This window comes from Adiantum capillus-veneris, chromosome 8 (assembly GCF_014529385.1).
Source record: "Adiantum capillus-veneris isolate H3 chromosome 8, ASM1452938v2, whole genome shotgun sequence".
Classification (NCBI taxonomy): Eukaryota; Viridiplantae; Streptophyta; class Polypodiopsida; order Polypodiales; family Pteridaceae; genus Adiantum; species Adiantum capillus-veneris.
The window spans coordinates 15,355,117-15,371,669 of NC_140938.1; the positions used below are offsets into that span (position 1 = coordinate 15,355,117).

A 16,553-nucleotide genomic window follows, 5' to 3' on the forward strand; every position below is an offset into this window, starting at 1 on the left:
GTCGATGACCATCTCCTTCTAGTTCAATGCATCACAAAGGCCACGGGTAGCAGCCCCTACTAGCTACACCTTCACACAGGAGACGGATTTTGTATACATAGACGGGATCTACAGACGCCTATGCATTGAGGACCCGGGGCGACCTCTGGAGGAGCTAACTACTATACTGACACAGACATTACATGATGCAGCAACAGAGGCATACCCACACACCAAGCCTGAGCAGAGACGCCGATCAGGGAGCATGCCTCAGAACAGCTGGTACGATGAGGAGTGCCGCCAAACTAGAGCTAGACTTCAGAGGGAGGTGCTTTTGGGGGACGTCACTCACATTACATGATGCAGCAGCAGAGGCATATCCACACACCCAGCCTGAGCAGAGACGTCGATCAGGGAGCATGCCTCAGAACAACTGGTACGATGAAGAGTGCCGCCAAACTAGAGCTAGACTTCAGAGGGAGGTGCTTTTGGGGGACGTCACTCACAGACAGTCACAGATTGACTTCCGACGCTTGGTGCGGCGGAAGAAGAGGGCTTTTTTGGCTCGACTCGAGCAGGATCTATACCAGCTATTCTTGAGTTAGGACTCGCGTGAGGCGTGGCGGCTCTTTCATGAGCAGCCCCCCCCCCCCCCCCCCCCCCCCCCGGCTGTTTACACAGTACCTGGATAGCCGCCCCTTCCCAACCCCCCCGATCCATGCCCACACACATGTGCTTTTTTCACCGTTGAGATGGTGAAGAAAGCCATTGACAGGATGAGGACTGGGAGAGCATATGATCATGATGGCTTAGTCGCTGAACATTTCATGCGTGCCAAAGACCTACTAGCAGAGCTTCTAGCAGTTATGTTTAACCGTGCCATGTGTGAGGGCCTACCGGACACTTGGAGCCTATCTACGATTGTACCTATCTTCAAGTCAGGAGACCCCATGGAGCCTGGGAATTATCGCACTATCATGATTGTACACACACTGGCACGGTTGTATGCATCCATTCTTGAGCAACAGTTGAGTAGATGGGCAAAGATGTAAGGAATGCGTGCAGCTGGGCAGGCAGGGTTTAGGAGAGGCTTCTCTACTCTTGACCATATCTTGACACTCAGGGCCATCATCGAGGAGGGCAGATCTCATGGGAGACGGATCTATTGTAGCTTTGTGGACTTCCGCAAAGCTCTTGACACGGTACCCAGAGCTAGATTGATGCGCAAATTACAGGAGATGGGAGTACCCACAGAGCTCAGTTGGGGGATCGTGGCATTGTACAGATCAGTAGTAGGGCATGTACGCACACCTGAGGGACTTTCTACCCTAGTTCACTCCACTATTGGGGTGAAGCAAGGCTGCCCGCTCTCTCCTACTCTTTTGGGTATGTATGTGGATGAGGTTTCTGACTACATTGAGAGCGATGGTGATAGAGGTGCACAGTTGGCAGGGACATGGATTCCACTTTTGTTATATGCTGATGATATTGTGTTGATCTCCGAATCTCCAGAGGGAATGCAACGTCAATTGGATGCTTTGCATAGGTTTGCCCACGAAAGTGGTTTGTCTGTCAACCTTGGTAAAACCAAGGTTATGGTGTTTAATACCGCCCCGCAATGGATCAGGAGGTCAGTACCTACATTCACATACGGCTAAGAGACTGTGGAGTACACAGATGCTTACACTTACCTTGGAGTGGTTTTTAGCAGACCTGCATTCTCACTCAGAAGAGCAGCAGAGACCAGACTGACTAGAGCCCACGCAGCATTGGGTAGATTGGAAAGGATGTGTTCGCAGGTTCAGTTTCAGGAGCCCCGGATGAAGCTGTGGCTCTTTGACACTTTGGTGGCTTTTGCATTGCTCTATGGAGCTGAGATATGGGGACCCTCATTGGATCACCACGGGAGGCCGGGTCGCACTGATGGATGGGGGAACATGGAGAACACTCTCTTCTCTATGATCTCGCGGCTCATTAGAGCCAAGGCATCAGTACCACGGGCCAGTATCCGAGGAGAGCTAGCGGCCCCCCCACTAGTTGTTGAGGCGCTCACCAGATCAGTCTCCTTCATAAACCGCACATGGGAACTTCCTAGAGACAGATATGCTCGCATTGCACTTGAGTCCTCTCGACAGTTAGCCATGCAAGGAGATACAACATGTTGGTATGGGGTGATGGCATCATGGTTTCAGGCGCATGGGTTCAGCATAGACAGGTTGCCACCATTCCAGTACTCATTGGATGCACCATCTCTCACTCTTACACAGTCAAAGATCACCAAGCTCATCCTCCAAGACTTGACCCAGCTAGACACCAGGAGGACATGGATATAGCCAGCACAGGAATTGGGCACGAAGATGGCTTTCTACAGAGACCATCTTCTCCAGCTTACGGAGGATGGTTTTGTGACGAGACCCAGATACATGGACACCCACTTGTCTCATGGGATACGATGTGCTATTGGCCAGTTACGCACATCTTCTCACCAGCTACGGATTGAGACTTGGAGATACAACGGAGTACCAGCCGAGGCCAGGACATGCCCCTTGTGTGACATGGGAGCCTGAGACAGAGTTGCACTACACATGCCGCTGCCCCGTCTACTACGAGATACGAGGCCGCTTCCATTGCTTGTTCAGAGAGGGTTTTGGGAGTCATGGGATATGAGGATCAGAGATGCTTGGGTTTGTTCTTGCTCGAGCTGCGCAGACACAGAGATAGCCTGATGAGTGGCGAGGCTAGCTAGTCTCAAAGACGGATCACATACTTCTTCAGAGCAGGCACAGGACAGCCGCAAGAGCCACTCCCACAACAGAGCTCCCTCTCGTCTCACACCAGAGGCACAATGATCGACCAAGCGATTGAACTGGGGAAATTCAGGCACCCGTGGCTGCGGAGGACTACATAGCATCGACGGAGGCTACGTGAGAAGATTCGGAGCACTCTGGCCAGGCATGCACGACGCCCGGTCAGACTACTAACCATGGAGGAGATTGATGAGATCCGCCAACGACCGATGCTAGATCTCCTGTGATTCAGCTATCCCAGCAAGCCGCCCATTTTTGCTTAGTTCACATCGACCAGTCTAGGATCCCATAGTATATATCTTTGTTTTGTATTGTTGTTATTTTGTTACTCTGACTTTGTATCAGATCCACCACCTTGTAACTTTCTAGTCTCATAGGTCACTTTGGCCTTTTGAAGACGTTAATATAACATTTTATTTCTCTCTCTCTCTCTCTCTCTCTCTCTCTCTCTCTCTCTCTCTCTCTCTCTCTCTCTCTCTCTCTCTCTCTCTCTCTCTACACATGCCGCTGCCCCGTCTACTACGAGATAATCCATTGCTTGTTCAGAGAGGGTTTTGGACCACTCTCAAGAGTCATGGGATACGAGGATCAGAGATGCCTGGGTTTGTTCTTGCTCGAGCTGCGCAGACACAGAGATAGCCTGATGAGTGGCGAGGCTAGCCAGTCTCAAAGACGGATCACAGACTTCTTCAGAGCAGACACAGGCCAGCCACAGGAGCCACTCACACAGTAGAGCTCCCTCTCGTCTCACACCAGAGGCACACTGATCGACCGAGCGATTGAGCTGGGGAAATCTAGGCGCCCACGACTGCAGAGGACTACACAACATCGACGGAGGCTACGTCAGAAGATTCGGAGCACTCTGGCCAGGCATGCACGACGCCCAGTCAAACTACTTACCATGGAGGAGATTGATGAGATCTGCCAACGACCGATGCTAGATCTCCTGTGATTTAGCTATCCTAGCAAGCCGCCCATTTTGCTTAGTTCACATCGACTAGTCTAGGATCCCATAGTATATATCTTTGTTCTGTTGTGTTGTTATTTTGTTACTCTGACTTTGTATCAGATCCACCACATCGTAACTTTTTGGTCTCATAGGTCACTTTGGCCTTTTGAAGACGTTAATATAACATTTCATTTCTCTGTGACTTTGTATTAGATCCACCACATTGTAACTTTCTGGTCTTATAGGTCACTTTGGCCATTTGAAGACGTTAATATAACATTTCATTTCATTTCTCTCTCTCTCACAGAAGATGCAGTCCAAAAGTGCAAAGAAGAAATGGCAGAGATCATTAACAAGATCAACCGCCACCTATTAGGGACAATAAAACTGCTCGAAGATCGCGTTTTAGCCCAAGAAAGCAAGATCACTGCAATGGGAGATCTTGTGACGGCCCAAGATGAAGAGATTGCGTTACTCAAGAAGGAGCTCGCTGAGGCACGACCAGGAAACACGCTTGAAGAGGGAGAATTGCAACCCTCTGTAATAGAAGAACTCAACACAATTAAAGAGCAAGTGCGAGCCATCAAAGAGGGGGAAGAGCAGCATAAAGAAATGACGACCTCTTGGGTGGACGTTAGTACAAAGACTCAACAGAAAGCAGATGAGGCTGAGAAATGGATTGAGGTTGCCAAGAAAGGGAAAAGTAAGGAAACAACATCCACACCCACCATTATCGACTTGGCACTAGAAGAGGAGAAAGAAGACGTGTATGCTCTCTACATGTGATAATTTGCGGCCTTAAAGACAAAGATGATGTAGACGAAGAGGTAAAAGAACTCATGGCTTTGATGGGGGTTCATGAGCTGATGCACTCAAGAGCCTGGAGAGTGGGCCAACAAGAAAAGTGGGAGCAACGGGGAAACCTCAAAAGAAAGGGCATTCATCCTTCGTTTTCCCTCCATGAAAGCAAAGGACTTTTTGGAGAAGAGACCAACTATTAAGAAGACGGGCATCTTTCTTGGGGATGACCTTACCCTCTCACAGGTCGCCCATATGCAGGAGGTAATGCCAGAGATTACAGTAGCAAGGGAAAAAGATAAGATTGCTTTTTACCGAGATGGAAGAGTTGTGATATTGGAGCCACGCTCCACATGACGGTGTGAGGCCTATGAGACCACACTTAAAGTTGCTACCTGGTTGTAATAGATCTATGCGTCTTGATGTGGGTGCTTTTGAGGAGAGTTTTAACAGGAGAGACATCATCTTCTACTCTGAGACACATCAGTGGATACAAATGGGTGACAGCCTGTAGACAGGAGACACGATCATAGCACAGAGGGCGGGGCTCAAGAGGAGTGGCAGTGTTATTTAAGGAGGAGTTGCAGTCATTGATACATATAGCTCGTAGGGATGAGCAAGCTAGGTACATGGGTGAGCTTGAGAGCAGAGACTGACAGATATCTTTACATTGCTATTTGCTACTTTCCCCCGAGTACGTCAGTATATGCACCACCCAGAGGACAGTCCCCCTTCTCTATTTTGGATGATGATATATGGAAATTCTCTAGAGATGGTGACATTATCATTCTAAGGGACTTCAATGCTAGGATTGCCCATCGTCAGACAGTATTTTATGATACTTCAGAGGAGATGCTGAGAGAGCTGGATGTTGTAGAGACGGGCCTATCCAGAATATCACAAGATGGGGAACATATTGAGTATGGACGGCACTTGATAGACATGGGGACTGCACATGGATTGGCCATCTTGAATGGCCTACAGAGATTTCCCGCTGCGGGAGGTTTCACATGCTTTCCACATAGACATGGAACCAGCACAGTGGATTATGTCATGGCACAACCGAGCCTCATCTCTAGTATCCAAGATCTCATAGTTGGGCCCAGATTTGTTGGGGTAGCAGTGGATCATGCTATTGTGTCGTTGCCCATCTCTTTCCAATTCAGTATAGCACACACCCCACGGATAGCAGCCCCTACTCGCTACACCTTCACGCAGGAGACGGATTCTGTATACATAGACGGGATCTACAGACGCCTATGCACTGAGAAGCGAGGGCGACCTTTGGAGGAGCTTACTACTATACTTACACAGACATTACATGATGCAGCAGCAGCAGAGGCATACCCACACACCCAACCTTGGCGGAGACGCCGTTCTGGGAGCATGTCTCAGAACAGCTGGTATGATGAGGAATGCCACCAGACTAGAGCTAGACTTTAGAGGGAAGTGCTTTTGGGGGACATCACTCACAGATAGTGATAGATTGACTTCCGACGCCTAGTGCGGCGGAAGAAGAGGGCATTTTTGGCTCGACTAGAGCAGGATCTATACCAAATATTTTTGAGTCAGGACTCGTGTGAGGCATGGCAGCTCTCCCCCCCCCCCCCCCCCCCCGATCCATGCCCACACACATGTGCTTTTTTCATCGTTGAGATGGTGAAGAAGGCCATTGACAGGATGACGACTGGGAGAGCATATGATCATGATGGCTTGGTGGCTGAGCATTTCATGCATGCCAGAGATCTACTGGCAGAGCTTCTAGCAGTCATGTTTAACCGTGCCATGTGTGAGGGCTTGCCTGATACTTGGAGCCTATCTACGATTGTAGCTATCTTCAAATCAGGAGACCCTATGGAGCTTGGGAATTATCGCACTATCATGATTGGACACACATTTGAGCAGAAATTGAGGAGATGGGCAGAGAGAGAGGGAATGCGTGCAGCTGGGCAGGCAGGGTTCAGGAGAGGTTTTTCTACTCTTGACCATATCTTGACACTCAAGGCCAGGAATTAGCTAAAACTATACCAGTAAGTCCTCCTATAGTAAACAGAGAAATAAACCCTACTGCAAATGACATGAGTGTTTTGTATTATATCGAGCCTTGATTCCAGTAAGCACGGCGATAGTCAGTTCTTATTAACCACGACCTATAGGGACTAGGCTATCTATTGCTTTTAACCCTGTTACATAGGTTCGTGAACAGATTTACGTGCAATAATCCAAAATAGCAATAAGGCCATCATCGAGGAGGGCAGACCCCGTGGGAGACGGATCTATTGTAGCTTTGTGGACTTTCGCAAAGCATTTGACACAGTACCCAGAGCTAGATTGATGCGCAGATTACAGGAGATGGGAGTACCCACAAAGCTCATTTGGGGGATCATGGCATTGTATAGATCAGTAGTAGTGCATGTACGCACCTCAAAGGGTCTATCTACATCTGTTCACTCCACTATTGTGGGGTGCAGCAGGGCTGCCCGCTCTCTCCTCTATTTGGTATGTATGTGGATGAGGTTTCTGACTACATTGAAAGAGATGGTGATAGAGGTGCACCGCTGGCAGGGACATGGATTCCGCTATTGCTATATGTTGATGATATTGTGTTGATCTCCAACTCTCCGGAGGGGATGCAACGTCACTTGGATGCTTTGCATAGGTTTGCCCATGAAAGTGGTTTGTCTGTCAACCTTGGTAAAGCCAAGGTCATGGTATTTAATACCACCCCATAGTGGATCAGGAGGTCAACGCCCGCATTCACATACAGCCAGGAGACGGTGGAGTATACAGATGCTTACTCTTACCTTAGAGTGGTTTTTAGTGGACCAGCGTTTTCATTGAGGAGAGCAGCAGAGACTAGATTGACCAGATTCAGGAGCCTCAGACGAAGCTCTGGCTCTTTGACACTTTGGTGGCTTCTGCATTGCTCTATGGAGCTGAGATATGGGGGCCTTCATTGGATCGTCACGGGAGTACAAGTCGCATTGATGGATGGGGGGACATGGATAAGCCCTTGGTCTATATGTTCTTGTGGCTCAGTAGAGCCAAGGCTTTAGTATCACGTGCCGTTATTTGAGCAGAGCTAGCTGCCCCCCCCCCCCCCAAAAGCATCAGTTCTCTCTCTCTCTCTCTCTCTCTCTCTCTCTCTCTCTCTCTCTCTCTCTCTCTCTCTCTCTTTTTCTTGTTTTTTGAAAATGATGAGCGACACGAATTTTTTTTTTTTAAAAAAAAAAGAGAAAAGACTCTAAGAGAGAGAGAGAGAACTGATGCTTTTTATTTTAAAAGCTTTTGGGGCTCTGCTTTTGGGCATCCCTTGTATCTTTAAATAAGTGGTGAGGGCTTCACTTCTTAGAGCATCTGGACGCAAAGTCTGAGAGTGAAACCCTAACCGCTCTCTTGTACTTTGATGATTGATTAATACAAAAAGAAATACCGAAAGGGGCGCCAGTCTTTGGGGCCAATATCTCTAGGCACGGAACTCCGCCGGGCCAATGCAAATCTATTGTGATCTGTGAATTGTTTTGAAGTGGTTATTTGGTGCTGTCGCGGTTGATTCTTGACTTGGAGTGTCCAAGTCTGTTACACTTTATTATTCAATATGTGAAGATCTAGCAATGGGGGGGCAGCCCTAGCAAGTGTCAAAAGCTGGAATTATTTTTATCGATGTACATTCAATTTTAGATAGTCTTTGATATTCAATTTTAGATAGTCTTTGACATTCAACTTTTCTCGTTGTACAAATTTCCCACGCCGCATGTTGGATTTTTAAGGTGATTACCTTAATTTGACCGTAGGGGGTCATCTTAGTTAACTGGAGTTCGTTTTACATGGGTAGTATGTGTCGCCCTCCATCCAGCCCACTCATAGGATTCCCAAAGATAGTTCGGGGCACTAGGACCCGTATGTAGTGCCCACCAATTTTTACCCTTTTTTAGTACATGGAAGGGTTAACAAGCAAATTTACCAGGAGGATAATTGCTTAAGTAATTCCTAACCAACCTCCATAGCCTAGCCCTTTCAAACCCATTACTGCAAAAGGCATTGATAAGTTGCTCGATATCATCGGCAGCATCCTTTGTTGCAAAATAGGAGAGGCCTAATCTGTGAGAGAATTACCTTGTAGGACCAATTAGAGTGAGTGTGTGTGTGCCTGTGCACATGCACATGCATGCTTGAATGCATGTGCACATTTGTAGGTGTATGTGCACATATAAGTTTGTGTTTGATTTTAGTAACTGATCCTCATGTTAGGTGCTGATGTTGGCAGGTTGGGCTTCAATGCGGAGTCATCAGATTGCGCAGCAGCTTGCTTCAAATCAATAATAAACCTGGCCTTGGAGGAGCCATTCAGTAAAGATAGTAAGTTTTTGCGTATATAAAAAAATATGAACAACAATGTTTTAACTGCAGTAATAACTCCTATGCATTATTGGAGGGAGGGATTTAGACACAGAGCAATGGAAGGGGGAAGAGAGGGGAAAACAAGCCGGGTTTTTTTTTTGGGGGGGGGGGGGGAGGGGGCACTCTAATTTATCTTTTTTCCCTTGTCAAATCGATATATTGATAATGCCATGCGTGTTTGTGCATGTGTGTGTGCGTGTGGGTCTGTGTATGTTGTACGTAGGTTTGTGCTAAGGGCATTTTCTTGCGTTGAGTGTGCAAGCTAAACACTTGGTGTTACAAGTTTCTGCTGCCAAGATTTGTTCCGTCATTTGAGACGATCCTCTGCCACCTAGTAACCTACAGCTTTTAGATGTGGCATAGTGTATGTCCTTGTGTATGTGTTGCCGCCATAATACTGGTCTGAGAGCCCCTTTACCTTCGAGGTGTATGAACCAATCATGTGGTGTTTTGGGTTACATTGTGCATGCTGTTTTGCCGCTACCTGCATGTTGAAGTTGCAGCAATAAATGTTCTATATGGTGTTATTTGTGTTGTTGTCGTTTTTTGGTAGTTTTGTTTCATATCTTTGTTCCCCTTGGTGAATCAGTGGTGGCTTGCTCCCACGTTTCATATAATGAGAGGAACCGAATCCTCAAACAGGATCTTTGGCAACTATGCATTAGAGAGACATGAATTAGACCTAGACAGCCTCTTCCATCAAAGAAGCAGGATTCATGACTATTCTAGGGGATGGCTTCATCCAGCCATGATACATGGACACATATATGCCTCATAGTGCTAGAGAGGTGATAGGATAGCACAAGGTCTGATCTCACATACTAGAGGTTGAGGCTGGTCGGGCAACGCAGATTGTGAGAGACCGTGTAGCAGGGCTACAATGTCACTTACATTGGACAGGCAGTTACATTTGGTCTCGGGTTCACAGTGGGTGAACTCTCGCTAGGCTGTGACACGTGGCATGTGCCTTGTCCCAGGACGGACGTGTAGTAGTCCGTCGCCCACTGACTTCACTAACTTACTCACTTATTCTTTATATACATAGAAGAATAAGGAGTGAGTGTTGCTTTAGGCAACTCTGCTCCACCTCCCACTATGTGCTCTCTCTCTCTCTCTCTCTCTCTCTCTCTCTCTCTCTCTCTGCGTTTATGATGACGCGGTTACACGATGCAAGGGCAGGCTGAAGGTAGGGCAGTAGGGAAGCAGCTCGTACATGCAGGGAGCTGGAGCAAAACAGCCAGTGGTAACCCACAGCAGTCTGCGTTTTGCAAATAAGACTTCAGGACAGCAGTCCCACGCCTGTGTTTTACATCCAGCCAGCCGCCAGCTGCCATCGCGAGTGCCCAGCCTCAGTATTCAGCACTTGGCCATTCAACTTGTATTACTCAAGCCTTTTCAGCCAGCAGGATTTTAGTCTCTGCCCTCAGTAGTATTCAGCCCGCAAAAGCTTTAGTTTCAACCTCAAGACATTCAGGACAGCAATACCTTAGCACCTATAGCACATCTTCACAGGCCCAAGCGATCCCATCGCATGGAATTGACCAACCAATCGATGTCGGGGATGACAGCATTTATGAAACCCCGCCTAAATCGAAAGCGACATTTAGGCGGAGGTTTCAAGAGAGCACACTATCGCCAGGTTCTGTGTAAGCAGAGAAACTGCCCAGAGTCAAAGATGACTTAATGTATGAGAAGGTAGAGGTGATGATCAAGGCGGAGTTGAGCCTCTTGAGGGGTGACATTGAAAAAGAGATGTATGCAAATGTGGAAACTTACAAAAAAGGTATGTATGCAGATATGAGGAAAGAATTGGACAAAGAGATGCTTACTAAGCGTGACGACATGCGAAGGTCGAAATGCAAACGATTGTGAGGGCAGAAGTGAATGTAATGGAATGTGTGATGCAGAAAAGATTAGAGGATACGCTTGCTATGTTTGAATCCTGGAAATAAAAAATGGAAGAACGCATGAATGAAAAGGATGCAGTGATTGAAGCACTTAAGGGAGACTTGCAGCTTGCAAAAATACCCCCGCAAAGGAGGCAAAAAATCAACCCTCAATGATCAAGGAGCTCGAAAGCATTAAGGAGCAGGTCAAAACTCTACGAGAAGAGGAAGAGCAAAAGGCACAAACACCCTCTTCGTGGGTGGAGCACCTATTCAAAACACAAGAGAAGGTTGATAAAGCTGAAAAGTGGATCGAGGATGCAAAGAAGGGAAAAGATAAGGTGCATCTAACATCAACTTTCATCAATATGACGATTGAGGAGGAGCAAAAGAGAAAGACTACATGTGCGTGTTACAGGTCTTAGACACGGGAAAAGTAGAAGAAGAAGTGCAAGAGCTCTTGAAGCGCATGGGTATTTCTGAACCCACACACAAAGGTGCTTGGAGAGTTGGCAAGAAGGGAAGTGATGAGAAAGGAAGGCCCAAGGAAAGAGCACTCATTCTACGTTTCCCTACACTGGAAGCTAGGAAGGAATTCTTGAAGAAGAGACCAACACTCTAAGCAAATTGGGATATTTTTGGGTGATGACCTCACTCTAACACAGGTAGCACACATACAAGAGCTGATGCCAGAGATCAAGGCGGAGAGGGAGAAAGGGAAATTTGCTTCTACATGGGAAGGAGAGTAGTGGTGTTGGAAAAACGCACCGCGTGACAGTGCGAGACCTATAGGATCAACCTTAAAATGGCAGCATGGAATTGTAACGGATCAATGAAGCTAGATGTAGGCGCATTTGAGGATAGCTTTAAGGGAAGAGACATTATTTTCTACTCGGAAACGCATCAGACATCTTGCGGCACATTACCTAGAGTGACGGGATACCGTAGGGAGATTACTTTGTAGGCAAGAAGTGAGATCAACGCATAGAGGACGGGGGTCGGGAGGTGTGGCAGTCGTATTCAGGGAGGAGCTGCAACCCCTCATTATATTGTTCGAAGGGATGAGCAGGCCAGATATATGTGGGTGAGAGTGAGAGTGAGAGCAAAGAGAGGGAGGCCACTCTACATTGCAATATGCTATTTTGCCCCCAACACATCTCATTATGCATCGCCCAAGGGGGAGTCACCCTACATGATATTGGATGAGGACATATGGGAGTTCTCTAGGGAGGGAGTTGTCATTCTTTTGGGAGACTTCAATGCTAGAACGGACTAGTCTCATACAACTTTCTTCAATTCTCATAGGAAATGTTGAGAGAATTGGATGTCAGTGATATGGGATTGGCAAGGTGCTCGCAGGTCGAAGAGCACGTTGGATATCGGGGTTATCTGACAGATTTGGGAATTGCACATGGATTGGCCGTCTTGAATGGCCTCCACAGATTTCCGGCGTCGAGTGGGTTCACTTGCTTTCCTCATAGACATGGGGCCAACGCAGTGGATTATGTTTTGTCGCAACCCAGTTTCATACCCTCTATTCAGGACTTCACAATCACGCCCGGGCCTATTGGGGTAGCAATAGATCATGCTCTCCTCACGTTTACCGTCTCATTCCAGTTCAACACAGCTCGACTGACACAAACATCTACCCATACCTGATACACTTTTACTCCGGAGACTGATTGTATCTATATAGATAGTATCTACAGACACTTATGTACAAAGGATCCGGGGAGACCTCTCGGGGAGCTCACTTATATATTGATAGAGACATTATTAGGTATAGCAGCAGAGGCATACCCACACACTGAGCCTGGGCGGCGACGACGTTCTAGGCTCTATACAAGTCAGTAGTGGGACATGTACGCACTCCATAGGGGATTTTTGATTTGGTTCACTCCACTATTGGGGTGAAACAAGGCTGCCTGCTATCTCCTACACTATTTGGCATGTATGCGGATGAGGTTGTTGACTACATTGAGAGGGATAATGATAGAGGAGCACAGTTGGCAGAGACATGGATCCCACTATTGTTATATGCTAATAATATTGTGTTGATTTTCGACTCCCCAGAGGGGATGCAGCGTCATTTAGATGCTTTGTACACATTTGCCCATGATAGTGGATTGTCTGTTAACCTTGGGAAAACCAAGGTTATGGTGTTTAACACTACACCACAATGGGTCAGGAGGTCAACACCTACTTTTACATATGGCCAGGAGACGTTGGAGTATATAGATGCATACACCTATCTTGGGGTAGTCTTCAATGGACCGGCATTTTCATTGAGAAGAGCAGCAGAGACTACATTGACGAGAGCTTATACAGTCTTGGGAGGTTTGGAGAAGATGTGTTCCCAGGTTCAATTTCAGGAACCTCGAACAAAGTTGTGGCCTTTTGACACTCTAGTGGCTTCGGCTATGCTCTATGGGGTTCATATTTGGGGGCCCTCAGTGGACCATTAGGGTAGATCTGTTAGCACTGATGGATGGAGATGTATGGAGAGGCCTCTAGTCTTTATGATCTCTCGGATGATTCAGGCTAAGGCCTCAATGCCACATGAGATAATTCGAGGTGAACTAGTTGCCCCCCCTCTCGTAGTTGAGACCCTTACTGAATCAGTTTCCTTCATGCATAACTTATGGGACCTTCCTTAAGACAGATATGCTCGGCTAGCCCTTGAGTCATCCCAACAGCTAGCTCTACAAGGGGACACAATATGGGCAGATGACATCATGGTTTCAGTCACATGGCTTCATCATGGATAGACTGCCTCCATTCCAGTACTCCTTGGATGCACCCTCCCTTTCTCTCACACGGACAGAGACCGCTAGACTTATACGTCAAGATTTGATTCAACCAGATACCAGAAACACATGGATATATCCTGTACAAGAGTTGAGCACGAAGGTGGCTTTCTATAGAGAGCATCTCCTCCAACTAACAGAAGATGAATATGTGATCAAACGGGCCTATATGGACACTCATTTGTCCTATGGAATACGATGTGCTATTGGTCAGATGCGCACATCATCGCATCAGTAGAGATTGAGACTGACAGATCTAGGAGAGTACCAGCAAAAGCCAGGATATGCCAGTTGTGTTATATAGAGCCAGAGACAGAGTTACATCACATCTGTCATTGTCCGGTATACTATGAGATACGAGGCCGCTTTCATTGTCTATTGAGAGAGGGCTTTGGACCGTTGGCTAGAGTCATGAGATATCAGGATCAAAGATGCCTCGGGTTGTTTTTGCTAGAGCTGCGCAGACACAGGGAAAGTCTCTTGAGGGGACCAAGTAGTGGGAGACGTTCACAGAGGGAGATCACTGACTTCTTTAGGGCAGGGACTCTGTAACCGAATGAGCATGCTTCACAGCAAACTTCAGAGCCCACTACTATCAAAGGTATATTAGTGGACAGAGCCACTGAGCTCGGAAGAGCTAGACGCCCACGTTAACGATTGACGGAGGCTCCACCAAAGAATCATGACTATTCTAGCACGACATGGGTGACGCCCAGTATGACTATTTACAAAGGCGGACATTGACGAAGCTCTTCAGCGGCTGATGCAATACTTTCTCGGACAACGCCCAATGTCGGGCATCCTCGGGCATAGATGATGATGATGATGATTATCAGTTTGACGATTTTAGTCATTTAGTTTTAGTCTCTCACTTTTCTTCATTTTATTTTTGTACCCAGACATTGGATTAGATCGGCGCTTTGTTTTAGAAGTATGAGGCATGCAGATGATGTGTTGACACATGCTAGAGCGGTGGCTTCATATGCGAGTGACAGTGATGTCACGTTTATCTTTAGCGTTCCTCCTGCTTGCATGTCTTGGAGAGGTGACACTCCTTCCCGTTGGTTGCAACTTGCTAGACGAGGATGCAGTTTTCCACGTCTTGTCTAGTGGGAGCTTTGATTGTGTACACTTGGCAAATGGTTCGGCGTTTGACATTGCAGGTGTAGGAGATATTATCATATTTGCCTACTATTGCCTAGTGGTGCGTCTTATGCACTCCGACATGTGCGCCATGTTCCTTAGCTTGAGACAAAGTTTGATTTCAGTGAGACAGTTCGCAGACTATGGGTGTGGCTTTGTATATCCTATGCATGTATCTGAAGTAGGAGACGACATAGTCTCGGTTTTGTATATGTGTCTCCTTCACGAGTGAGCTTCACCATGCTCACAAGACAGAGCATGTAAGTGTTCAGGACATGTTAGTGGACTTTGCAGAGACAGAGGTGGAGCGGGATTGCTCCAGTGAGACATAGCGAGTGTTGTCGAGTCTGTGCAGACAAAGGTAAGAGCAAATTTTCTCCCTAGAGATAAAGACAAACGGACATTGCTTCTTTGATATGCCAATGCTAGAGACTGATGAGTTGATGCCATGATACATAGTTCTGTCTGTGGATGAGAGAGACGTAGCTTTCCCAATGTCGACAATGACACATCCATACATGATGAGTAGTTATGATGATGCAGTGCATGCAGATAGCACTGAGGAGGCTAGTATAGCCAGGTTTGCACAGATTTCGTGAGTGTTCGGGCGTCTCATGTACGACCTACTAGTGTTGAGATCCGACATAGTAGTTGCAATGGGAGCAGTTGCAACAGAGATTGTTAGCCATACGATGACTGACACTAACATGATGCATTGTGGAGCTATGAAAACCATATAGAGATGTCTGCAAGGTTAGCGAGCCAATGGGTATAGGTTGAGAGAGTGTCTCACCTATTTTCTTGTACATACTAGTAGTTTAGCTAGTAGGACTTCTGCACGACCTCGACTCCCCGACCATCCTCTCCTTTGCATGGATTCATGCATGCCTTCACGCGGCTCCACATCTTCCTCGTTGCACCTTAGTGGCTTGCACCACCATATCTACCATGCCCAATCGCAGTCCCTCTTTCCTCATCTTCTTCCTCCTTTCTCAAGGCGAGAGAGAGAGCGAGACATGTCTGAGCTCTGACACCAATATGAGACAGAGGGAACTGACGCATGCAACTCTCTACCCAACCACACTATATATAGGCCCTTGGCCTGCCAAATATAGCCCCTTGAAACGCATGAGCGTCCCGGCCCTTCGCCTACTATCCAAACCTACCTTAGGCCTTACATTGCTCTATTGTTCCATTGCTATATAGTGTTTTCATTCTATTGGAGTGAGGTTTTTTACATATTTTACGAAGGAGTACCCACAGTAGAGAGCACGTCACACTTTTCTTGCTTGCTCTCATTTTTGGCACGCTCGGTGAGACCTGAATTGGAGTCTCAGTTTGCTAAACATACATGGTCAAGAAGCTAGTTTGTTTAGTCTCTTGCCTGGCCTAGATTGTTAGTCTTAAATGCACCATTTCAAGGTAGTACTATAATACTAGAAAACAGTATTCCAAACATGTCGAACCAAGAATACACTTCAAGCATTTAAAAGCAACATGCAAACTGTTGCATACCCTTGCAAGTGTGCAATTATCACATCGTTCCCACCTTTTTCCGTTTTAGAATGTTTTACTTTCTTTTTTCCTTTAGTATTGTTAAAGTTATCTAGATATCTTTCAAACAATCACATATACTTCTGCAAGTATATCCTTATCCTCGTCCCAGGACTTGGGTATCCCGTCTCCTCCGCCACATGTGGAGGCGGTGCCGTTACACAGCTTCCAATTCTTATTTTTCTTTACATTGTTTGGAAAAGGCTTACAATTAATCTACGTTAAGTTC

At 46.8% G+C, this 16,553-nt stretch overlaps 1 protein-coding gene across 1 annotated transcript in view; it reads left to right on the forward strand.

Moving 5' to 3' along the window:
* The window catches only part of LOC147451716 (Trimeric LpxA-like enzyme), a 105,152-nt gene that overhangs the window by 86,167 nt on the left and 2,432 nt on the right, over positions 1-16,553 (forward strand). Inside the window, exon 11 of the mRNA XM_086517612.1 lies at positions 8,801-8,892. Within this exon, the coding sequence (XP_086373738.1) occupies positions 8,801-8,892 (92 nt within the window). The remainder of the gene's footprint in view (positions 1-8,800; positions 8,893-16,553) is intronic.